Source organism: Acomys minous, assembly GCF_964271855.1.
Source record: "Acomys minous genome assembly, chromosome: 7".
NCBI lineage: Eukaryota > Metazoa > Chordata > Mammalia > Rodentia > Muridae > Acomys > Acomys minous.
Genome location: NC_140488.1, coordinates 106,833,503 through 106,858,440, shown reverse-complemented (window position 1 = coordinate 106,858,440; position 24,938 = coordinate 106,833,503). Strand labels below are relative to the sequence as shown.

Below are 24,938 nucleotides of genomic sequence, written 5' to 3'. Positions count from 1 at the left end.
AGAGTCAGTGCCTTTGATGTGTGAAGAACACTTACTAATTTACAATAGAAACCAGCAATACAACAGAGAAAAAAAGTATACAGTCCATAGCAAAGTGAGGATGTCTTATCAACATAACATAAAGTCTTTAACCACATGTAAACTTTTAAACTGCATAGACAAATGATAAGAATTTATAAGGATGTTTTAAAAAAACAGGCGATCTCATACACAGTTGGTGGAAGTGTAAGCTGGTGTAATTTCTACAAAGGTCATTTGTAAAGAAAGAGGAGTCAATAGTGCTTATGCTTTGACCTAGCAATTCAATATCTAAAGATTTTACATATTTCTATATTACATATATATACATAGATATTCTGTTTATGTTTCAACATGAACTCAGTTGGATGTATATAAGGACACTCATTATAATAGTTTTGTATATAATCACAAGGATGGAAATAGTCTAAATGCCTTGCTATAGCAATTAAAGGTAAATAGGAAGAGCTAGATATAGAATACTATATAGCTGCTCAAAATAATGCAATAGATCTGGATACAACTTACACAAAAATGTATAGAACTATCATAAAATTTAAAAAAGCGAGGTATAGAATCAAGTGTACAAATATATATATATATATATATATATATATATATATATATATATATACACACACACACACATACTAGTTTTTGGGTATGCAAGAAACTTCTAAGTGTTTGGTGTGGAGCTTGTGGTGGTTTGAATGAAACTGTCCCCCACAAACTCAGAGAGTGGCACTATTAGGAGGTGTGGCTTTGTTGGGGTAGGTGTGGCCTTGTAGAAGGAAGTCACTGTGGAGGCGGGCTTTAAGGTCTCAGATGCTCAAGCCACTTCTAGTGTGGCATTTAATTCTGCTGCCTGAGAAACAAGATGTAGAGCTCTCAGCTCCTCCTCCAGCACCATGTCTGCCTGCATGCCACCATGCTTCCCACCATGATGAGAATGGACCAAACCTCTGAACTGGAAGCCAGCGCCAGTTAAACGGTTTCTTGTAAGAGTTGCTGCTGTGGTCATGGTATTCCTCCCCAGCAATAAAACCCTAACTAATATAGAGCTGTACTGATGGATCTGAGGAAGGTTCTTCTATATGTATGAGCATGTACTATGTATAAGTGTATGATCTACTCAGAGAAACTTCCTTATGAATTATATTACTATGTACAACCAATATATATCTATAAAAAGTAAACATAGAAATCTAAAATAATTAGTAACAGTCATGGTTAACATAAAGCATAAAACTGATGTTATACACTTCCCTGCCTGGAGTCCAAATTATTAAAAAAAAAAACCCAGGACTTTGCGTTTTATAAGGGACCACTTCCACACTTCCTATATTCCTTGCCCATATATTTTCTGTTCCCTTTTTATCTCATTCTCTGGTCATCATGTATTGTGTCACCACAGGCCCAAAGTGATGAACCCAGTGAGTCAGTGGTGCAAAGCCAAAATAAAAACCCTATCTACTTTTCAATACTTGGTACCTAATGCCTAGGGATTAAGCCTAGTAATAAGCACCTTGGTACTTTTGTGGGTCCTTTCTCCTTCACTGGTGTGGAGGGGTCTGTGTTTTGAGAATGATTAAGTCACCGTTCTACTGTAGTTGTATTTTAAAACACTCGACGTTCCTTTTTCAAACTTGACTCTACAGAAGCTAAGGAAACAATCAATCAAGTGAAGTGGAGGCCAACAGAAGGGGAGAGAATCTTTGTCATCTATATATCTGACAGAGGATGAATAATATCCAGACTACGTAAAAAACTAAAAAAAAAAAAAACCACCAAAGATTCAAAACAAACAAACTGAAAAATGGGCCTGAGATGCAGAGAGTTCTCAAAAGAAGAAGAAAAAAAAGGTTAAGAAATATCTCAAAAAAAATGCTCAGCATCCCTCGCAATTAGGAAAATCCAAATAAAAGCATTGATGTTTCACCTGATGCAGCCAGAATGACAAAGATCAACAAAACAACAAATGCTGGAGGAGAATTGGGGAAAAGGGAATCCTTATTCACTGTTGGTGGGATTCAAAACTGGTTCCACCAGTGTAGAAATCAGTGAGGAGAATTCTCAAAAGGCTAAAAATAAATCCACTATGACCCAGCTATACTTCTCCTTGGCATACACCCAAAGGATTAGATATTCTACTTTAGAGATATGTTGCTTAGCCATGTTCATTACCACCTCATTCCCAATAGCAAGGGAAGGGAAACAGCCTAACTGTCCTTCAACCAATGAATGACTAATGCATACACAGGACATATCCACTATAAATACTATTCATCTGTAAAGACAATGATATCATGAAATTAGTAGGTAAATGATGATCCTAGAAAAGATGTTAATGAGTGACGTAACCCAGAACCCCCACCCCAAATGCCGCATCCCACCCCCACAACTCTCATTGGTAGTGCCTAGCTCCAGAACCTCAGATGTGAGTGCGCAACATGGATTAACAATGGAGAACAGGAAAGTATAAACAGATCACAGGTCAGGGAGGGTTTTGGGGAAGGGACTAGCAGGAAGCAGATGATCTAAACGCAGAAATGGAATAATGAGGTGAGCTCCAAATGGGGAGAAGGGGTAGATATCAAACCAGAAGGAGGAGGGATGTGTAACATGTAACACTATGTTTGAGAAAGCCTTAATTGTATGTTATACTTACCTAAAATTATTCAATTGTCCTTTTCCTCCCTCTCCTCTCCTCTCTCTCTCTCTCTCTCTCTCTCTCTCTCTCTCTCTCTCTCTCTCTCTCTCTCTCTCTCTCTGTATTGAAGGAAGCTAAGCCCCTTTAGCTGACAGTGTTCCCCATAAGAATCATAGACTAACAAAATCCATAGAGCCTATTAGGCATGAGAAACTTCCATTGAATAGTTGGCCAGGGTAGTCTATGCAGCTCCCAAAACAATCTAGATTACCAATGTAGCCCTTGGTTATCTCTCAGGGCACAAGGGTGAGACCCTCTTGCTGAAGATACCACCCACTTAGGAAATAGGACTTGAATGTACAAGCTCAATATGACTTGAAAGATTTTTTTTCTATGATATAGATTCATGGTTTCAAAAATACTATGCAAACTTCCAAGGGAGGGAAGCAATGAAAAAATCCTACCCAGCTGTAAGACCTATGAGCTACAGCAATGGCAAGGATTGTTAGGGTAGAGCACCACATTAGTCTCAAGGTATCTCAGAAGCCCTTAGCTCCTCGCTGAAGAAAAGGGGGGAACGCATGAAAATTAAGGAAAGGCTTTGTTGACACCATGGAAGAGGTTATATGGCTATATCTAAAAAACAAAAGCCAATTACGTGCCAAGGCTTGGGCTGTTTTCTTGTCCCCTTGGCACAGGGGGCCTTTTCTTCTGACAGATACAGTTTGCTCCTTTGGTAAAAACGTTAGGGAGATCTAATTGAAAATGAAAAGCTGTACTGTCAGAGACGGGCTCATTTCCTCGTGTCTCTTCCTCCAGTCTTTTGAAGTTTTCTTCTTTGGAAATTTTAGTTTTGAACTTGCCACAATAGCGTGGCATTCCAGGATCATAGTAGCGAGAGCACACAGCGCCAATCTCTCTTGCTTTTCCCTTCCCTGCACAGCCAAGAGAGAAGACTGCTTCAAGAGAAGCTGCCACTCCCAGGTTATTTATTACAGGAAGAAACATTTCAAGGTCCAGGAAATAAGACACAAGGAAGCTACGAAGGAGAAAAGACCCAGGAGCTTGCTCTTGTCATCTCTTCCTGTCCCTAAGCTCACAGAAACTTCCAGTTGTTAATAGCAATTGCCAAGTGCCAGGACTTACCCTAGACCTTCTTTCAGTCTCCAAGAGGTGAAAACAAACTGGCTTTCAAAGAGACAGGGAAACCCTTGCTTTGGTGGTGTTGCCATGCATAAAGCTTAGTTCCCCACTCCTTGGCCAAATGACTCTAATTTCTATATGTCAAGATATATGTAACTGAAGTTACATTGGTAGACAGAACATGTGCTTTCCCCCCTTATCAACAAGACACTGATTGAATGAAAGTATTTTTAAAATTTATTTATTATTATATATACAGTGCTCTGCCTGCATATACACCCACAAGCCAGAAGAGGGCACCGGATCTCATTATAGATGGCTGTGAGCCACCATGTGATTGCTGGGAATTGAACTCAGGACCTCTGGAGGAGCAAACAGTGCTCTTAACCACTGAGCCATCTCTCCAGCCTGAAAATAAAACACTATGTGCTTTCAAGTTGAGTTGGTTATATTTGATTAGATACTCTCCTGAATTTTCCTTCAAATTCAAAACATAGTTTAGTATTTACCTTCCTGGGGTTAACATAATTACAAATCCCCATTTCTGTGAAAAGTCCTGGATTTGTGTAGCTATCAATTGCTAGTGGCTGCTCTACTGTAGCCCATCATTTATGATATAATACAGTGCTAAGTCTTTTCAATGACCATAAGTAGAACTAGAATGAGTATTTTTTCAAGAAATTAATTTTATCTTTTGAAGTTTTTCCTTGGGTGTATATGTTAGGTCAGAGAATGCCAAATAATGTATTCTTGTCACATATTTCCAGGTTGTCCTCTAGGATAACGGAACCAATATATACTGCTTCCAGGAAAAAAAAATGTTTACCCACGCCTTGCCTAGGTAGGATTTTATAACTTCACTTATCATTTCCACAAATTGCCGACAGCTTAATATGAAGACTATAATACATTGAAACTGATTTTTATTTATATTTCTTTAATTGCTACAGAGGTTGTAGTTTTCCACAAAATGATTTTATAGCTTTTTCTTTCCTCGTGTGTAAAGTAAAAAAAAAAGTCTGCTTATTTTCTTTGTCCACTTAGGAAGCTCTATCTTCAAGCTGACCTTCTCTATCTGTACCCATCCTTTACAGATGTTGGACAGGCAACAGATGTCAATAATGTTGTTCCCATGCATTTCCCTCATTGTGCAGCTTAGCTTTTTTTTTTATTACATTTTGTTGTGCAAAATTTTTTTCCCTAACTTTTTTATATTTCAACCCATCCATCTTGTCTCCAATGACATCTTCAATTTAACAGACACAGATTTATCTTGCATCCTCACAGCCGGAGTAACTATGTTATATTCCACTGATTTACCTGCAGGCTAGCATATGCTATGGATCTAAGTTAGGCATATGATTTGTAAGTCAATTTTCCTTCGTGTGGATACCTTAAATTCCTTAAAGTTCTTAAAGAAAATGATTTTTTTTAAAAAAATCAGCTTTAGGTTTCTCTCCAGTGTGGTCCATATTTTCAAATTAGCTTGTTTGATCATAGAATTCTTTTCAAAACTTTTTTTTTGACACCTTAAGTCAACTATCACCTTAAGTCAACTATCATGTATTTGATAATTGTCACTTTAAAGCAGGGCTTTAAGTCTGAAAGCGCAAGTCCACTATGTCTTAAATCTGAGAGGGCAAATCTACTATGGTTCTAGCCAATATCTTCTTCCAGATTCATTTCACTATGAATTTGACAAGTTCTACAAAGCAAACATGATGATTGTAGTTGTAATATGTTACATGTGTATATTATCTTGGGAGACTTGTATCATCACCTTATATAGTATTTGCAAGCAGAAGTAGGTCACAGAGATGCATATATTTCTGTTTTTATTTCTCTCTTTAGAAGGTTATACTTTCCTAACTGTTACGCACCTAATGTTAATACTGCATTATCACACCTTTATCACACTTTAAAGATTTACTCTGTCACACTTGGAACGAGTCCTACATGCTTTTAAAAGTTGCAGTTCTACATGTGAGGGCTTCCTGAAAATGCTCTATTTCTTATGCAATCCAATTATTAACTGGATTCAATTTTAATTGATAACTGCTCATTGAGAATTGATCATTCCATTGATAACCTGCAATCAATTCAACTATCAATTTTCTTCTACTCAGCCAGAAATCAGTAAGTGTGTCTTGGATCCTGGATCCCCCACGCCCAAGTCAAGGTGGAATAGGGCAAAGAAAAGGAAGAGAACCCTGGACCTAATACAGTATAAACTTAGAAGTAACAGAGTATAGAATGTGATGCCTGCCTGACCTTGGGAAAGAGACTTTAATCTTCTTGTGAGTCAAGTTTTCTCATTGGCAAAACTGTGCCATGAATAATAAAAATCACACAATTTATGTAAAGAGGCTCTGAAACGTAGCAAGCACCCAAGAAATGTGGGCTCGCATATCTTTGTCTTGTCACTGAAAGTCTAATGATCTCGTTCCTTAGTTTTAGTTCCTTCCTTGGTATTAGGTTCCTCAAGAGTGAATTAGGAAAAATGAAGTGTGCAATGGCGTTGGGGAGTTACTTGTGGCTGTGTACATGTTAAGTATGTATTCTGAGGTTACATGCAAAGGGATCATGGTAGGCAATCACAAGAACAGACATCCAAGAGAGATAATCCAGAAAAGAATGTTTGTTGGCTTTTAAATACCTACAATTATGTAACTTTTTCTCCCACTAGATCTACTCAGAATTTTACCCTCCTACTGCTACCCAAATGAGGTTGCATTCTCTCTGCATGCAAAGCAAATAACAACTAAGAGCGCCGACTAAGAAGGGAGCTACTTAGAATTAGCTGCTTCTAGGCGGAGAGTGGAGCTTAAGGATTATACTTTTGATTTTCCCACCTACACCCATCATTCCAGTTGTGACAGAAATGACATAATAAATGTGAAAGTATATGTGTGTGCTACTAAGAAAAAGTGTGGGGGGGAAACTTCATCAGGATTTTTCCTTAGAAATGTCATTTCCTCACTGGATCTTTTCTAGTACTTCTTGTCTGAAAAAAAAATCCTTTCTTGTATTTTACTAATTTGTAAAGTTAGCATATAGGATAATATGCTTCATTATGCCACTTTATATATGTATATAATCATAGTTTTCTCATAACTACCCTCTATTGCCATATCCTATCCACTCAGTCACCACTGGTCTCCCTCATGTACCAACTCCAGCTACTTTCACATCTACTTATATATTTCCAAATGTAGGCTCCTCATGAGAAGAAATGCAGAATTTTGTTTTTCTCTTCCCCTTAACCTCTCATCTCCCCCCCCTTACCTCTCCATTTAATGCCTTCTTCTCTCTACACAATTTCCCACTTTTATACCATATATAGATACACACATGGACATATATGTATGCTCAACGTGAGAGTAAACACGATAATTTGTCTTTCTAAATCGGACTTACTTCATTTAACACTATCATCTCCATCCGTTTTTCTACAAATGGCATCATCTTATCCCCCATTATGGCTGAATAAAACTCTTGTCTCTCTGTCTCTGGTTCTCTCTCCCTCCTTGTCTCCCTCCCTCTCTCTGTGTGTGTATTTTCATTATATTTACCTACTGGTAGGCATCTCAGCTGATTCCATATCTTGGTTATTGTGACTAGTGCAGCAATAACACGGGTATGTAAACATCTCTGCAGCATGCTTACTTGGAGTCTTACAGGCATATAACTAGTTATGGTATAGCTAGGCCATATGGTAGCTAGGTTTGTAAGTTTTTAATGAACCTCCAGACTCGTTTACATAGTTGCCTTACATCCTTAACTGTGACCTGCCTGTTCTGTTTTCAGCATCAATATTCTTAACCTTTCTGTTCATCTTTCCTTTCTATATTAAACTTAATCTAGTATCCAAGATGTCTACGAAACCATCACTTAAACAACTGGTTTTCAAAACTTATCAGGTGTCAAAATTGCATAGAAGGCTCGATAAGACACAGATTGTTGGCCATTTTTCTAATTCACTAGGTCTGGGTAGAGCCTTAGATTTTCATTTCTACGAAATTCTTGGATGAAATTGAGGTCGCTGGGCCTGTGATCATATTTTGAGAACCACTAAATTAAATTTAAGTGTCTCTAATTTCCCTGCCTTTCCTTAGCCAGTTTCTTTTAAAATATTTCTAAACATCTTAACACACAATAATAATAATAATAATAATAATAATAATAATAATAACAACAACAACAACAACAACAACAACAACAACTAGAAACTAGTGAAAAGAAGTGGCCTTCTCCCACATTGTTGGTAGAAATGTAAAATGGTTCAGCCATTTTGGAAGACAGACAATTCTTCAAAAAGTTTAATATAGTGTTACTATATGGAACAGAAATCTTACTTCTAGGTATATACTAAGGAAAAATAAAAACATATCGACCTAGAAGATCATATATTTGTAACAGAAAGTGGCACCGATGTGAAATGTCGACTAGTTGGGTAAAGAAAATATAATGTGTGTGATTTAATCATGCTATTTGGCAATAAAGAAGAATGGAGTGTTCAAATATGCTACCATGGGGATGAATGGCTCCAATATCATCCTAATTAAAAGCCACGAGACACAAAAGCACTTCTTTTATGTGATTCCACCTGAATGAGATAAACAGGAAAGAGCAAATCTATGAAGGCAAAAGAAAGAAATCAGCAATTGCTTGAGGTTGGAAACGGCAATGGCAAGTGACTGCTACAAATGGACATGAGAGATCATTGCAGGATAGCGGAAACATTCTCAAACTGAGTTGGGGTACTGATCACACATCATCTAGTAAACACACTCAAACTGTACACTTGGAATAAGCAAATTCATATGGATTAAAGCTGTCTTCATTCCTTATTTGTACAGCTCCTTTACAAGCAGTCATGCTGTCTATTCTCTCTACCCAATACTTTGCCATTAATGCTGTCTTCACGATGGCAGTGCATTGACAGATTGTTCTTTCTACCATTTTAGCCACTTCATCCTTTACTGTCTCTGTCTCTGTCTCCTCCTCCTTCTCTTCTCCCCCAAGCTGGATGCTTGGCAAGCATCCACTAAAGAATCTGCTTATAGATCTCATCCCCTTCCTCTCTAACACGTCCCAGTTGTTCTAGGCTACCATCTTCTCCTCTAAACCTCCTCCCTTTCTAGACTGTCCCATCTATGTCAGTAACTTCTCAGGTCACCAGGACACAGCTAGTTTTAATTATCTCCTTTGTTCTGAAGCTCTTGAACCAGCTATCTCTACATGCCCTCCAAAAGATGTCTTGTAGTTGTAAGCGAATAACATGAACACATAAAAAATGTTCAAATTAGAATGATCAAGGGCAGCAAATGAAGATGGTAGCAGGTATAACTATTGCGTTAGAAAAAGTTTCAATCACGGCAATTTTTGGTGTAAAGAACTGTTCTAGTGTATTGCAGATGGTAATGCAAAATGCCTCCTGAGGGAAGTCATTTATTATATCTGTGAAGGGTTGTAAGAATGTTCATATACTGTGAACTAGTAATCCAAATTCCAGATAGTAGATTCTTTAATAATTGTTTTAATGAGATAATCCAAAATGAGAAAAAAAAATCTATAGCTATTTGAAGTGTTCTAGATAATTATTTTCTAATAATAAGACCTTGAAAACAATCTGATTATTCAACAATTTAGGAATGATTAAGCAAATTAGTATACAGTAAGGAGATGAAATATTCTATAGCCATTAAAATTATAATTATTGAGGAAGCCTGAATGAAAATTATTTATCAAATAATGCTTAGTGTATCAGGATACAAAAGTTCATTTGCATAGTTATTATAAACATGGCAGAGATAATCTCCACATCTATAGAAAAAGCCAACAGAAAATTTGGAGTATTAAGGTTGTTAGGATTCTGCTTCAGTCTGCTTACCTGTGATGTCATTGCCCCACCTGCCTTGGGGGCGTGGCTCTGCCCACTAAATAAAAGGATAGTCCTACCTCGGCCCTCCCTCTCTAACTCCCTCCCTCTCTTCTTCAGTCTCTGTCCCTCTCTCTCTCTCTGAGGTACTCCTCCCCCTTTCCTTTTCCCTCATGCTCACTTAATAAACCTCACATAATATAATATCTGTTGTCTTGGTATCTTATTTTCTTATTATGTATTAAACATAAAAAGGTAGTATAAACAAGGCTACGTTTTCTTGTGTTTAGTTTTCTGTAGTACTATTTCCATAATAAACAATTTTTTCCTCCCAAAGCATCACACACATTTCTGTCTTTTGCTGTGTACTTTGAGTGCACCTCCATATGCACCTCCCTAGTCCGTAACACACATTTTCATTCCTGGATGACTGCCCCACTTGGTTACCCTCCAGCTCATCTAGTTTGCAAATGCTGCCAAGTCACCTAAAATGTCACTTACCTGATTGTCTATAATTTTTAATTTGAATTCATTTTTGTTTGAAAGTTTCGTGTGTTTATATAAGGAATTTTAGTCATTTTTCGAGTCCCACCCTCCTCTTTCATTACCCCCTTTGAATTTATTTCTAATCGATACATATAAGTCTAAAGTTGTACATATTAGTGGGGTATCAGATATTGCTTGATATATGTATACAATGAATAGTGATTAAATCAGGGTATCTCTCCCTCTCCTCATTTCTCATATATATATGTATGTATGTATCTCTCTCTCTCTCTCTTTTTTTTTTTTTTTTGGTTTTGGTTTTGGTTTTGGTTTTCTCTAGACAGTGTTTCTCTATGTAGCCTTAGCTGTTCTGGACTCGCTTTTTAGACCAGGCTGGCCTCGAACTCACAGAGATCCACCTGCCTCTATTTATACTTTCTTTATGGTAAATGTTCAACACTCCTTTGTAGCTCTCTGAAATGTCCAGCTCATTACTGCTGTCTGTTGTCACCACCCCACACACACTACATCAGAGCTCCGAGTTGCTGTCTAGTGGGAACTCAGTACATGGGGGATGAGTGAGCCAGATTTGCTCTTGGGGCAGTCATCCTATCTAGTTCTCCAGGCCTACCTATCCTGGCCTACAGCTTCATTACTTATATAGCTCTGCTCTTCTTGTTGAGTGCACTCCGCCTTTCCCCCATCTCAGCCACACAATAAACATTTACAGCGCTAAGTCTTCTTTGGCAGGGCTTCCTCTATATTTCCTCATGTGATTCGCAGAAAGCTTTGGTGTTGTTGCTTTTACTATATCTTGCAAACAAGAAGACATGAAGACAGTGACAGAGATAAGAAAGGAAAAGGAGGAAGAATCACAGGAACATGGGTTTCAACTCCAAGGTCGTCATTTTAATAGTATGGTAGATTCCCCCAAGACACCTGCTTAGTTGCCTCTCCTACCACTTTCAGTCTTCAGTTTTCTTTTCTTTTTCTTTTCCTTCGAGACAGGGTTTCTCTGTGTAGACCAGGCTGGTCTCAGACTCACAAAGATCCACCTGCCTCTGCCTCCTAAGTGCTAAGTGCTGGGATTAGAGGCATGTGCCACCACGCCCGGCTCGTCTTCCCTTTTCTTATCCTCTCATGAACTGACACAAAACACAATAAATACTTATCATGTACTGGGACCTGCTGTTTCTTGCTTAAGGTCAGTGTCCTTCTGGAAATGTTTGCAAGGGAAAGCTTGCTTGAGAGCTGAGCTGATGCCCTGAACAGCTTTGAGAACTTGACTGGATAACTTGCCCTCTCGGAACCTCAAATCCTTTCTTTGAATTAGCAGTTCTCAATGTGGGGGTCCCAGGACTACCTGTGCCAGCATTACCCCAGGAGCCAATTAGCAATGCTGATTTGGAGCCCTACTTCACACCTAGGAAATGAGATATTTCTGGGGGGGTGTCCAACTGGTTCTCTTGTTTCAACCAACTCTCCAGATGTTTCTCTTGCATACTCAACACTGAGATCCAATACTGACCTGCTGGAATTGTGAGGAAGTTCTGCCATAAGTTGTGCAACTCAACTCCTAGCACATAGGCTGTTTTGCAGATAATAGTGAGTTATTACTGCTGCTGCACTTGGCATGGGCTACTCTTTTCTGCTCAAGCTGTGGGCAGACACTGCTTTTTGTTGCTCTGCCACTAGTATCCACCACCTTGCTAAGCAAAAGGCAGTACACGTGGTAAGGTTTTAGTAAGGCTCTCTTATTTCACTGGCAAGTGAGTAGAAGCATTTTGGAGTCTGGTAAGATGTACAATACTAGACAGGCTCGGTGGCGCATGCCTGTAATCCCAGCACTGGGGAGGCAGAGGCAGGCAGAGCGCTGTGAATGCGAGCAAGGCCAACCTGGTCAACAAAGTGAGTCTAGGACAGCCAAGGCTACACAGAGAAACCTTGTCTCGAAACCCATTTTTTTTTTTACAAAAAGATGTACAATACTGTTTCTGAAGTGAGACTACTTGAGAATTTATTTACCAGCTGAGGCGCTTTAGGCAAATGAATGCATTTGTGAGTGCCTCAATTGCTTTTCTGCATTAAATGTAGAAGAAGTTGTACCTATACTGATTGTACCCACTCTATGATCTCACAGTGATAAATAAAGACTTATAAAGTGCATTCAGTGGTGTCCACAGTATATAACTGAGCTATTTACTGCCTTGAGGTGCTGCTTCATGGTGAAGCATTTGCCTAGTATACACGGGACCATGGATTTTTTCTCCAGTGTTGAAGCATATAAAAAGAAAGAAAAAAACAGGAAAATTTTAGTTAGTATTCTTGTTTTTGTGTCTTTTCACCTATGTAGTGGTGAATAAATTCTATTCCTTCTTTTGGCCTACAGATGATACATACCACTTGAAAGACCTCTCTATATTAAGTACATAGAATAAGACTATGCCCAAGGAATCTTATCTTCTTTTAAGTGTTTCAATCTATTTTTTTTTTGTTTTGTATTTTTTTGTTTTTTTATTTTATTATTTTTAAATATATTTTATTAATTTATTCATATTACATCTCAATTGTATAATGTATGAAACTTGACAGTGCCACTAGATTAAGATAATACTCCTAAGGATATAGAATAAACCAGTCTAGAGTTTGTGGTGGTGGTGTGATAAGAAGACTAGCCACTAAATCCTGCAGAAACTACCTAAGGAATTGGACTCCTAAAATACTATGTTGAGGAATCTTTTACAGGCTGTCCTTTATGGATCCCAATGGAAGCAGGTGAAATGGGGGGGGGGGGAGAGTGCAGGCACTTTGGGGTCAGACTATCTGAAGTCTAACACTACCATTTGGTATGTGTGACCTCGGTTAAGTTATACAACTTTCCTGGATCTTATCTATCAAATAGGCAACAAAAGGACTACTGTGGAACATAAATGCCATTTTGAATATACAGTGATTCATCCTGGTGAATGATAGGCAAAGATGTTTGATATTGGGCATCATGGTTTTTCTCATTGCAGGGGAAAATGGGTACATTTCCTAGACTTTGGAATCAAAGAAAAATCAAGCTAATTGCCAACTATACTATCAAATACAGAGGCAAGCATTTAGAATGCAGTTAGGAATTATGCCAGTCAGACAAACTGGCTTTTCCTTTAAGCAGTAGTTTTTAGCTTTCTCTAAGGAGTAGGTCTTCCTCTAAGACAAACTCAGTATCCCTGGGTAGTTGGCTAGGTTTCTGGTACAAATTAGGATTTTCCTGTTGTTGAGTGGGCCTTAAGTCCAATGAAACAACTGTTGGTTACGACCGTAGCAAACCATAGCTTATATCTCTCATCAAAGAAGCTTCCGATTAGTGTTCCCCCAGGGAGAATAAATAACCCCTAATTGGTTATCTAATACCAAGTGGTCATGTCATACTTAAAATCATATACATGCAAGCAAATCTAAATGGACTCATCAGGTTGCATTTATACACTTGTGCATACATGTACTGTGACACTAATAAAGAAAAAGAGGTCATAAATGTGAGAGAGAATTAAGGGGAGGCATGGAAGGGGGTGGAGAGAGAAGACATGGAGCCGGAAGCTGGAGGTGAGAAAGGGAAGGGCAAAATGACATAAATACATTGTAATTAAAATTAATGGAGATATAGGAGGCACATTAGAGTCTATCTATGGCAACATGTCCTTGGTGTGAAAAGCATACCAGTTTTGTCAAAGAAACTCAAGCAAACCAAAAGCCATTCCAATTTCTAAAGAAGCCTCAGAGGCACTAAGTCATCTCCAAATCCCCGAGTGGTCACTTACCTCCCTGAATGAGTAGCTTTCCTGTTTCCTGTTATTGGCTTCCACTTGTCCACAGGAAATTCCTGCAAAGGAGAATTCAGTTAAATTAGGGAACTTTGAACAGCCAGGTGGTTAGGTAGTTTCAAAAATAGCAACCTGGCCAGGTTCCTCGGTTGGTAGCGTGGACTCTCCCAGACAGGCTACAGAAATGTACACTTGGAAGGGCACCTTTCTTTTGGGAGGCCTGCTGAGCTATTGCACTCATGCAGATAACCCAGAAAGCACTCAGGGACCCGGACAGCGTGGGCTAAGAATGTTGAATTTTCCTCTTGCTCCACTCCCCTCTCAAACCCCACCGAAGACCAGTTTAGCATGCTTGCTATTTGCTGTGGCTCTTGCTTGCACTGAGGGATGGAGGTCTTTTTGTTTGTCCTGCTGGATGGACCTGTTCATCTCGCCTGCTTCTTCCAATACAGAAGGGCATCTTCTCAGAAGCACTGACCTCGGAGGGAGTTTTGAATCAGGAAATCCTGTTGCAGAAACCCTTTCCCAGGGTGGGCAAAGGTAGAGCTGAGATGGCAGCTACCCTCATCCTGCAATTGCCCTTACTCCTCTGCACACATCTTCAGACAAGGGCTGACATGAGCTCTTCTCCTGGAGATCAAGTATGGAGTATCCTGGTCCATGTGTTATAGAAGACTGTCTACCTCGGACGGAATTTCCTGAATTGCTCAGCCACACATGTCATTTATAAAACTTGCCCTCTCTTCTCACTAGAGCCTGAATCTGAAGGTGTGTTTGTTTTTCAGCTTCTTCCTGCTTTTACATTTAGAACCCTCTGCCTGGCCACTCAGAGCTTAACCCAAGAGAAGGCATTTTTCCTAAGCCGCGCTGATCTTCTAAATTCAGTTTGCTCTAATACTGCTATTATTAGTTCTTTCCGAGGTTTATCGCCTTATCCCCAGCAGGCCTCTCTTTTGGGGACAAATACCCGGCAAAGCAGAATGAATATATGTCTTTGGTGTCAGTTATCCTGGCTAAGACATTTATTATCTGTGCTGTGAGAGGGACATTCTGTCACCACTTCCAACGTGAGCTTGCTATTTGGCAAATAAGGATTGTCAGTAAGGATCAAATCAGATGTGTGGCGTGCCTTGCACAGTCCACGGAATACAGAAGGCGCTGTGGTCACAGCCCTTGGGAGTCTGTGGCAGGAAGATCACTTGAGTGCACAAGACCAGCCCGAACAACAGACTCAGCCTCAAAGAAAGCTTCATGCTGGATGTTAGAACAAAGGAGGTGAGGTTTATTTCCTGGTTCACAAAAATCAGAGAAGGGTCTCTGGGGGAACAGCTGAGCAATTCTCACAATTTCTACTTGAGGTTCTGTCTGCCTTCACACATTTGTGAGGTGTCACTGGCCACAAAGCACTGTAACTTGTTCGGCCACAGTGAGTGCCAGGATTTCCTGTCCATGTTCTGTCTAGTCCTGGGGAAGTGCTTAGAAAATAGCAGTGGCTGAAAGAGCTAAAGCCTGCTCCCACCGACCTTCCCGGATTCTCCCAGCGACCTTCCCGGATTCTCCCAGCGACCTTCCCGGATTCTCAGTGTTACTTTGACTCTTTATGCCTGAGCTGCTTAGTTTCCTGTAACCGGCCTGTGCAATTTGAAACAAAGAAGCAATAACCACAACAGGTGGCGGCAGCTGAGGATCACAGGAGAACTTGCTGCCTTGGTGAAGGTGATACTGCTAGGAGCTCCCTAAGAGAGGGCCCAGGCTTGGAAATCTACTTATGGAGAGGCAGGCAGCACACACTCCACTACACAGTCTCTGAAGCCAGAAGCAGAGCTTGGGATTCCACATCTGCCCTTCACCAAGTGGATGGCCCTTAAGTTAGTTATATGGTATGTTATACACACTCACATATGTTATACATGACACACATATGTACAATATATACATAGCACACATGTTATGTATATACAGATAAGTGCATATATAAATTGATACTACATGTTACATATATTACAATATATATACATATAGATATGTATATATATATTAGTGCTTGTATATATTATACCACAAACACATGGTACTTGCTATTTGGTAGCAAATTCATGATTTCTTGATTATTAGAAGACTCAATGTTTTGATCCATTTAAAGTATCTAGAATCCACTGGACAGCCATATATGCTATTTTCCGGTTGTTCAAATCCTAGCTCTGCACCTTGTGAGATGTGTGATCTCTGAGACTCGGTTTCCTCAGCTGTCTCGGGTTAAGTGGTAAGTGAAATCATCTGCTATGTATGTAAAACTAACTGGCATAAAATATGTGTGCTGCAGGTATATGCTGGTTTCACTTCTCTGGCCACCACAGGGCCAGAGCTCGTTAGCGCCTCCACCTTCTCCATGGGTGAAAGAGCAGGCTCTCACCAGAGCAACTACTTTAACTGGCAGAGCTAGAACCCATGCTGTATGGCTCACAGGGTCAAGACTGTAGGGTTCAGGTGACAAGGGTAGGGACGGCACATTCCTACAACACAGCCATCCACATGCATGAAAGCCTAGTCTCTAAGCAGATATGCTTTAGTCAGTCTAACAGACATTAGGAACCCAATGTGTCCCTTCCTCCAAGTACCAAAGGAGAGGTATGGCATAGGCATAACTTGTCTATACTGCTACAGCCAGCTGCCGTTCCCTGCCAACTAAACTTTCAGAGGTAGTGTTCCTGAGAGGACACCCCTGTTGCCATCTTTCCTTCACCTTCGACCTCCTTTCCCTTATTACTTGCTTATGAATACTTCTTTCAGGCAAGACTTCTCAAGCTAAGCCAACTTTTCCCTTCATCTTAAAATAGCTTTCTTATAAGATGCTTACTGTCTGGCGGTCACTGTTCTAGAGGCTTTGCACATGCTCGCCATATAATCCCACTTATGAAGCAGGTGCTGTTATTACCTCCATTTTTTTTAGATGGGAAAGATTAGGCAGTATAAATTCTGGGGAAGGAATTTAAACCCAGTTAAGTCTCGTTTCAGCTTCAAAGCCTTTCGGGCCATTATCTATATCTCCTTTTCTCTTTTTCCAGCATTGTGAGTATTTTCAAACATACCAAAAAGATGAATGCAGTTCACAGTGAGCATCCATGCCTCCTGTCTAGATGCTACAATTAACATTTTTGCTGCATTCACCTTATCATGTGCCTCTTTACTCCTTTATTCATCAACCAGTGCATTGTAATTCTTTTTTAAAATTTTAATCAATTTATCCAGATTACAACTCAATTGTTATCCCATCATTTGTATACTCTCATTCTTCCCTTCCTTTCGCTTTCACCCTATTCCCATCCCCTAGGTCTAAGATTGAGGGGCACCTCTTCCCTCACTATATGGTCATAGGCTATCAAGTCTCATCTTGGTAGCCTGCTTATTCTTTCTTTGAGTGCCATCAGGCCTCCCCAGCTCAGGGAGGTGGTCAAATATGGGGCTCAGGGGGGTCTGCTCAAACTATTGCACTAACCAAGGACAATACAAGTAGTAAACATTGAACCCCTACTCTGATCTAGCCAATGGCTAGGACATTCTCCACAGTTATGTGGAGAGCGGGGACCGACTCTGGCATCTTAAATTCTTAGGTGCACTTCAAAGTAGGTTCCAGCAATTTGATCTGCATAAATGTTAGAACGTAAATGAAATAGAGGAATTCCTTAAAGGCTATCAGTTACCAAAAGCTCACCCAAGAAGAAACAGATAATCTCAGTAGATCTGTGACTATTGGGAAAATTAATGTGCAGTTTCAAACATTCTCACACAAAAAAATTCAGGCCCAAGTGATTTCAATGATAAACTTTACCACATGCTTAAGAAAGAAATAACACCAATGCTATATAACTTGTTCCTGGAAAATAGAAGAGAAGGGAGTGCCTCCATCTCACTTCGTTAGCATTGCCCAGTTAGAGTCCACAATAATTTTATAATATAGACTAAGATAGCTAATGGTTGTAGATGCAAAGGGCCTTAAGAAAATGTTAATAAATCAGATCTCAGAGCATAAAAAACTTAGTAAATTATGACCAATTGGGGTTTATCCTGGAAATACTACATGGATACTTATTCAAAATCCAATCAATATAGCTCACTCTATAAATTCAGACAAAAATTAAGACTGTATGGTCAGGCGGGTGTGGTGGTGCACGCCTTTAATCCCAGCACTAGGGAAGCAGAGGCAGGTGGATCTCTGTGAGTTTGAGGTCAGCCTGGTCTACAAAGTGAGTCTAGGACAGCCAAGGCCACAGAGAGAAACCATGTCTCAAAAAACCAAAAAAAAAAAAAAAAAACCCAAAAAAAAAAACAAAAAAAAAAAACAAAAACAAAACAAAAAAAACAAACCACACCAAAAAAACAAACAAAACAAAAGATTGTATGGTCATCTCCATAGATGCAGGAAGAAACATGTGAAAGAACCCAAATCCATTTATTTTTCAAAAATGCCTTTCTTAACCTAAAATTAAAAGAACATTTTGCAACCCAATAAAGGGCAACTACAGAACAACAATTACTGTAAGCCTATAGCCACTGAACTTCCTAGGGAAGCACTGTAAATAGCCAACAATATTGCTCTCCGCATGCATTCTGAACATTGTATTGGGGATCTCAGGCAAGGCAGTTAGGCTCCTTTCCCCAGCAAAGAGCATAAAGAATGTGAAGAAGGTACAGAATTCCTTCTATTCCAAGACGAAGTGACTGCCTATGTGCAAACTCTTCTCTAACCTACCAAAGAGTGACTAGAATTCATCAGTGAATTCAGCAAGGCTATAGGATGTGGAATCAATATACAAAGTTCAACTGTATTTATATGTAGAAGTAATAAAGTTTTTTTTAATATTCAGAAAGCAATATTGCTTACCATAAGCTTCAAAACCTATTGGCATATTAGGCATATGTAAACCAAAATATGTTTAGGATTTATAGGTGGGAAATATTAAATTATGTACATCAGTATACATCAAGAATACTTCAGCATCCAAGTTAAAGTTGATCATTTGCTTATAATGTTTTAGGCAAACTTTGTTTTTATGACATGTACAAGTATTACTGTAAATTTACTGGCTGTTGGTGAATATGTTCATGTAAATATAATCCATGTCAAGCTATTTAATGTGCTTCTGTGTCTTGTTCCCCTCAACTTCTATGTGAATACATATTGGCAAACCCTGCTCTCCACCTTTTTTCCAACAGGAGAGCCACGTTATCCATTCATCTGTGGATAGGCATCTCTGCCAGTTCCATTTCCCAGCTACCGTAGGTATTGTGGCTATAACTGTGAGTATGCATGTATATCTGTCATAGGACTTAGAGCCCTCTGGATACTATGCATAATTTAATTTTATTCAGTCACAAAGAAAAGAATAATCATAACATTTGCAGAAGAATTTTAAAAAAATTACGTTAAGCAAAATAAGCCAGACTTGGGAAGACAAATGGTACATATTTTATCTCGTATGTGGATCCTATCTTTTAAGTTCATTAGTACTAGCTGTTTTATAAGGTGGACATAAGTTTTCCCTTTAAAGATGGTGCAGCTTCAAATTATAATGGATTCTTGGTTTGCTTACGGTCACCCGGATACTACTTTTACAGTTAGGACAAATTCCAGTTCTGTTAGTTTTAAGGAGCAAAAGTTGCTTTCCCCAACCTCTAAAGTTGCACAGGTATACAGAAATCTTCGTGGCTGAGTGCAGAGAAGGGGCTATGTCATTGTAAGTAACTGCAATTAGATTATGGAACAATGAATTTCACTTACCCAAGAACCAAGGCCTCACCTGTATTGCTGCCTTTCTGGATTTCCAAGCATTGCCAGGTGCCACGCTGCTGTCCTCGAGGGCACCATGCTGAGGACTATGGTAGCAGGCTGTATGCCGGATGCACTGGTGGTGGTGGCACCTATAGTTGTGGCAGTTTGGCAACAAGTTTCTCTTTAGCAAGGCAGGGCAGATTTCTCCAGAGCAATACATGTGAGGATCATGCATTACAGGGCCCTGAGCATTGCAGGGACAAGAACAGGTCCTGTGGTGATCAAAATCCCCACAGTGCAGTGCCTTACAGCACAGGGAATTTTCCAGGCCTTTGGTGGCAAAACATTCTGGGTAAGTGGGAGTTTCTGACTGATGTGGCGAATGATATGATTGGTCTGCAGCATGGCACTGTTGTTCTGTGGAGTGATATGATTGGTCTGGGGGATGGCACTGTTGTTCTGTGGAGTGATATGATTGGTCTGGGGGATGGCGTCTTAGCTCCCGATAGCTCACTGACTGGAAGTTGTGGTCTATAGGTTTTGGTCTCTGGGTAAAAGTCTTGTTGCCATGAGTAGCTAAGCCTGGCAAATGAGATGTAGACAGAGATTTGCTGCTCTCTTCAAAGAACTTTCTTCGGTCCGCAAATGGCAAGAGGACAGCTTCCTCCTCAGCTTGAGCAGTAGATGTCTTCAATTCTTTGTTGTCATCTGGGTTGGAAGGACCTTCTGTGGAGAGGGCCACATGTCGCTGTGGGTTATGCTCTGGAGACCATCTCCAGTGACCTCCGCAGACCCCGTGGTGAGCATTTGCTTTCTCCGTGTTTAAGGAGGGTGAGTCCGATGCCTTCCACCAGGTGTTTGGGCCCGCAGAAGGCTGGCCAGACCTCTGGCCAGGGCTTGTTCTTTCCTCTAAAGCAAGTCTAGCTTTGGAGCTCTCTGGTACTTGGCTGAGGCATTCTGAAGATCTTGCCCTGAGAATCATGCTTCTGTTGACGGGCTTCTTTGCAGGGATAGGGGCTTTCTTATATGAAGACGGAGGAGGCGAGTTCGAAGCAGAGAGCGGTGGGCTTTCTAGAGGCTCTTGGATTTCTTGCACTGGTTCCTTAGTGTCACACAATTGTGACAATGGGCCCTTACTTTTCTGAAGCTGGGCTTTCCTCCTCTGAATTTCATTACGGAGATTGGTAGCAAATCTCTCACTCTTCCGCCGGTTTTGGATAGAGCGGCCCCGGGAGCTTCCACTTCTTCTGCCACCTAATTGGCCACACTCCTTCGGCTCATTGTCACCTTCTTCAGTTGTTTCTGTTGTACCCGCTACTTTAGGGGTTGAAAAGAACTCTCTGGTTTGTTGCACAGGGGAGCAAGTGGCAGAGGGCTGCTGGCTAGTCAAGTCACTGCTCGCTCTGCTTGCTCGGTTTGGGTCTAGGTAAGACAGTTCTGATGGGTGTCCATCAACCTCTTCAAGGGGGGAACCACTTGGACTCTGCTGTACAGAACCCATCAGCTTCTCATCTGTGGGCCTCGCCTTCCTTTCTTTGTTGGGTTGGTCCTGGCTGCTTCCTGGGGGGAGACCTGGACTCTTCTTCCCCTTAGGGTTGTTGTGCAAAGGGGACACAGTCCACTGGTGTCCATCCTCCATCCCCTTGCTGCCTCTGGAATCAAGACGCACCTGCTGCAAGTGGGATGCCAGCAGCTGCTCAGGAGCACTATGCCGATGCTCTGCGTTTCCTCGGAGGTGTGGAACGGCACCAAAGGACAACGTGTTAGCCAAATTGGCTGAAGCCTCCTTAAGCAGGCTAAACTCTCTGCTGGAACCTTTATCGTGAGCTTTTGGGGAACCAAAAGCTTTGGAGGAGCCCTCTATCAGTAGATGCTCAGAGTCATCCTGGCTGGATTCAGAAGGCTTGCTGAGCTCACAGCTCTGGTGGTCTTCATCTGTCATTTGGTCTTGCCCACTAAGGCAGAAGAACTCATTAGGGTTCTTTGGGGGGAGCACCGTCTCTACGTCTGGGTTCTCCTGCTGTAAGGAGTCTATAGGTTCAGACACAAGGCACTGCTCTCCATTGAGAAGTTGGGCCCTAGAGGCCTGAAGGCTGTCTCGCCTCACTGGAGGCTCTGGTGGACCCTGGGCCACCGTGGCAGGTCCTGAGTGGTGGCCCTCTTCTGGGCAGGATGATGCAGAGGTTACATGACCTCCACTGGTACTGTGGCTACTTCCTGAGGTCTCAGATACATTAGATTGGTCATCAGTGACTTTAGTTGGCCCTAGGCCTGACATGGCACAGTCTGTGGAGGGTGCTTCCTCTGGTTTAAGGGAAAGGGCACAGTCAGAAGCATTTGAGCTGGCTGAGAAGGAGCTATAGGCTGAGTCACGCTGGCTGGGGTACATATTCTGGTCAATTGGCAAGAGGTGGCCCTCGTAGTTAGCTTGGCCTGGCTGTTCCAGGCTTTCCATGCTGCCAATAGAGCTGCTTTTCTCAGTGCTGCAATGCCGTGACAGGGGACACCACTGTGCAGACACGTCACTGTAAGACACAGGGTCCATGTGTTAGTTAGCCAAGCAACCCGACACCTTTCCTACTTTGGCCAGTCTTCCATGGAAAGGGACAGGTCAAGTCAGAGCCACCCACCCATACTACAGAGGCACAAGGGAAAGAAAGGGCAATGAAGCAATGAGACTGACACAGGGAGGGACACCACAGGAACAAGACAGAACGACAGACAGAACTTCATATAGCGGAAGAATGAACAAACATCCCCAAGAACGGGGAAACCCCGTGGAAATGATGCACTGCATCACTGCTAACAGCAAGTTTGGAGTTGCTTTTGAGTAGCCCCTGTCGAGTGAGTGTATGGGTTGCTGGCAGGAGAGACAGCCCCAGAACAGCAGAGTTCGAGAGGAGTCCCACAGGACTGACTCAGCTTCAGCCATTCCACTTCATAACCTCGTGATTCTCACATCTGAGTAGCATGACAGTCACAGGGAGGGCTTGCCATCACGCGGGCCACTGGGCCTCACCACGCTTTGGCAAACCTCAACGAACCAAGCTCCACAGAGGGAAAAGACATTTCAACAAATGAATAAACAAACTCTTAACTAGTAGCACAGTCAGCGTCGGAGTTTAACTGTTTCTTTATCCTGGAAACTGCACACCACTTTATTTGTCGTGATGGTGGTAGGACTGAGGGCCTGGAACATGTCAGCCAAAGGCTCTGTTGCTGGGCTATGTGCCCAGGGCCTACAACTTTTCTTGGTAACAGACATTCTGACTATTCACTGAGGCCCTTTACAACCGTCCATTTGAAGCCCAAATGCGATTGCTTTCTTTACTTTCTAACTCACGAAGTAAAGCCAACTATTTGAACAAGCTGCTAAAGAAGCTGAGCTGCAACTGGAACCCAGAGCTCTCTCGGCCCAAAGCCTTAGCTCCTCCCTAAGAACACTCTCTGCCAGAGTGCTGCTGCATAGGGGAAATCAGATAAGAAACCACGCCTAGGCATCACTATGGGGCAGTAGCTGCTCTCACTTGTTGCTGTATCAGTAGCCTTTCTACTACTACAAATGATATAAGGGTGGGCAATGCTCATCCATGTCTCCCTTATCTCCCAACAGCAAAATCACACCAGGAAGAACAAGGATAAGACATCATTTTGAATGTTAAGTACCATTTCCCACACACAAAGCCAGACTGAGCCAAGAAATGCCATTAACTATATGTGCCTAGAACCTCAGAGGTCACAGGCTGCTCTTAGAAAGAAAGATACACCTGGGCTGTAACAGCATCTCATGAGAACTCTAGACCAGTTTCCCCTTATATTCTTGCTCACTGCGTGGTCTTAACCTCTCTGCTCGCTTGACTCTGAGCTAGGTGGAATACATGCAGGCGTGCATGCACTCAGACAGGAGCCAAATCTAGAATATATTTCTGTGTATTCATTCTCTGTGAGTCCTTAGCTTCCAATACAAAACTCATCCCTTTAGTTTTAGCTTCCTTAAGCCCCCACCATAAGAACCCCCTCTTAGAGGGAAGATTTGATTACTGAAGGGGCAATGCAGCTGAGGACTACACTTTGGCTGTCTCTGAGACTGGGGGAGAAAAAAAAACCCAATCAACAATTAGTTTGTCCCTTAGGTAGCTGTTTCAATAAAAATGGACAACACCAAACTCCTTGCGGTGAGCTAGAGCCTGTGACATGGGGAGGTCCCTGCTCTGGAGATTCTATAGAGACAATGAACTTCAGAGAAAGTTCCTAGTGTATGATTAGAGACAAAGGAGACTGCCTCCCTAGGAATCAAGAAAAGAATACAAGACAGAATAACTAGAGAAATCAGATAAGAATCAGAGCAGAATGGTTGTCTTTGTGATGCAAATGTACTGCTTGGAGGAACCACTATCAAGAAGTAAAGATGCAACCTCAAAGAGTGGTGCTTGCCTGTTAGCTATATAATTAGATAAGAACCCAGGGACTCTAGACGGCCTTGCCACTTTCTGTTATACGTCGCCAGCCCTAAAACATCCAGTAGGGACAAGATCAGAGGAGGACAGTGGCCAGGCTGTCCATTCTCCAGCCCCACCTTGAGGAGAGACTCCTAGACTCACCTTGTATTGCAACCGGAATGCCAGGATAAACTGAAGGCTTCAGAAGGGAAATGCATGGTGGTGGCCGCTTCAGGGCACCCCTCCAACAGCTTGGCCACATGCCATGAGTGCGGCCTACTGACAGGGGTGTTTCTCCTACAGCAAGAAAGAGCCAGGAAGTCAGTGCTGAAATCACTTCCCAAGCAACTTCCGTCCCTACCCCCTCTTGCCATTCAATGGGCTAGATTATCTTACAAGGAGCTAGTGTGGACAAATAAGTGTCCCCCCTCGACTCTACTACTCAAATTCTTTTTTATCCTATGGATGATTCCTGGAGACATAAAATGCCTGCTTCAATAGAAATGTTTTGTTCATTAACATATCCAAATATGAACACTAACGATTAACATACAGTACATGGTCAATAAATATTTGTGGACTATGCATGAGTTGCTGCAAGCCTAGCTGCATTTGTCTTTGAAGGAAAAATATTAATATGACCCATCTTTTCATTTTTATTGGCAAAAGTAGGCAAGTAGATAAGACGCATCAACAAATCAGCATTGGAGTTCAAATTTTCTTCATTCATTCTAAGCATTTA

At 41.3% G+C, this 24,938-nt stretch overlaps 1 protein-coding gene across 6 annotated transcripts in view; it reads right to left on the bottom strand.

Moving 5' to 3' along the window:
• The window catches only part of SHROOM4 (shroom family member 4), a 204,178-nt gene that overhangs the window by 25,192 nt on the left and 154,048 nt on the right, over window positions 1–24,938 (bottom strand). For all 6 annotated transcript variants that reach the window (XM_084790227.1, XM_084790228.1, XM_084790232.1 and 3 more), the window contains 3 exons: window positions 24,359–24,493; window positions 19,786–22,282; window positions 13,985–14,046 (listed from right to left, as the gene is read on the bottom strand). In XM_084790227.1, coding sequence (XP_084646353.1) covers window positions 13,985–14,046; window positions 19,786–22,282; window positions 24,359–24,493 — 2,694 coding nt within the window. The remainder of the gene's footprint in view (window positions 1–13,984; window positions 14,047–19,785; window positions 22,283–24,358; window positions 24,494–24,938) is intronic.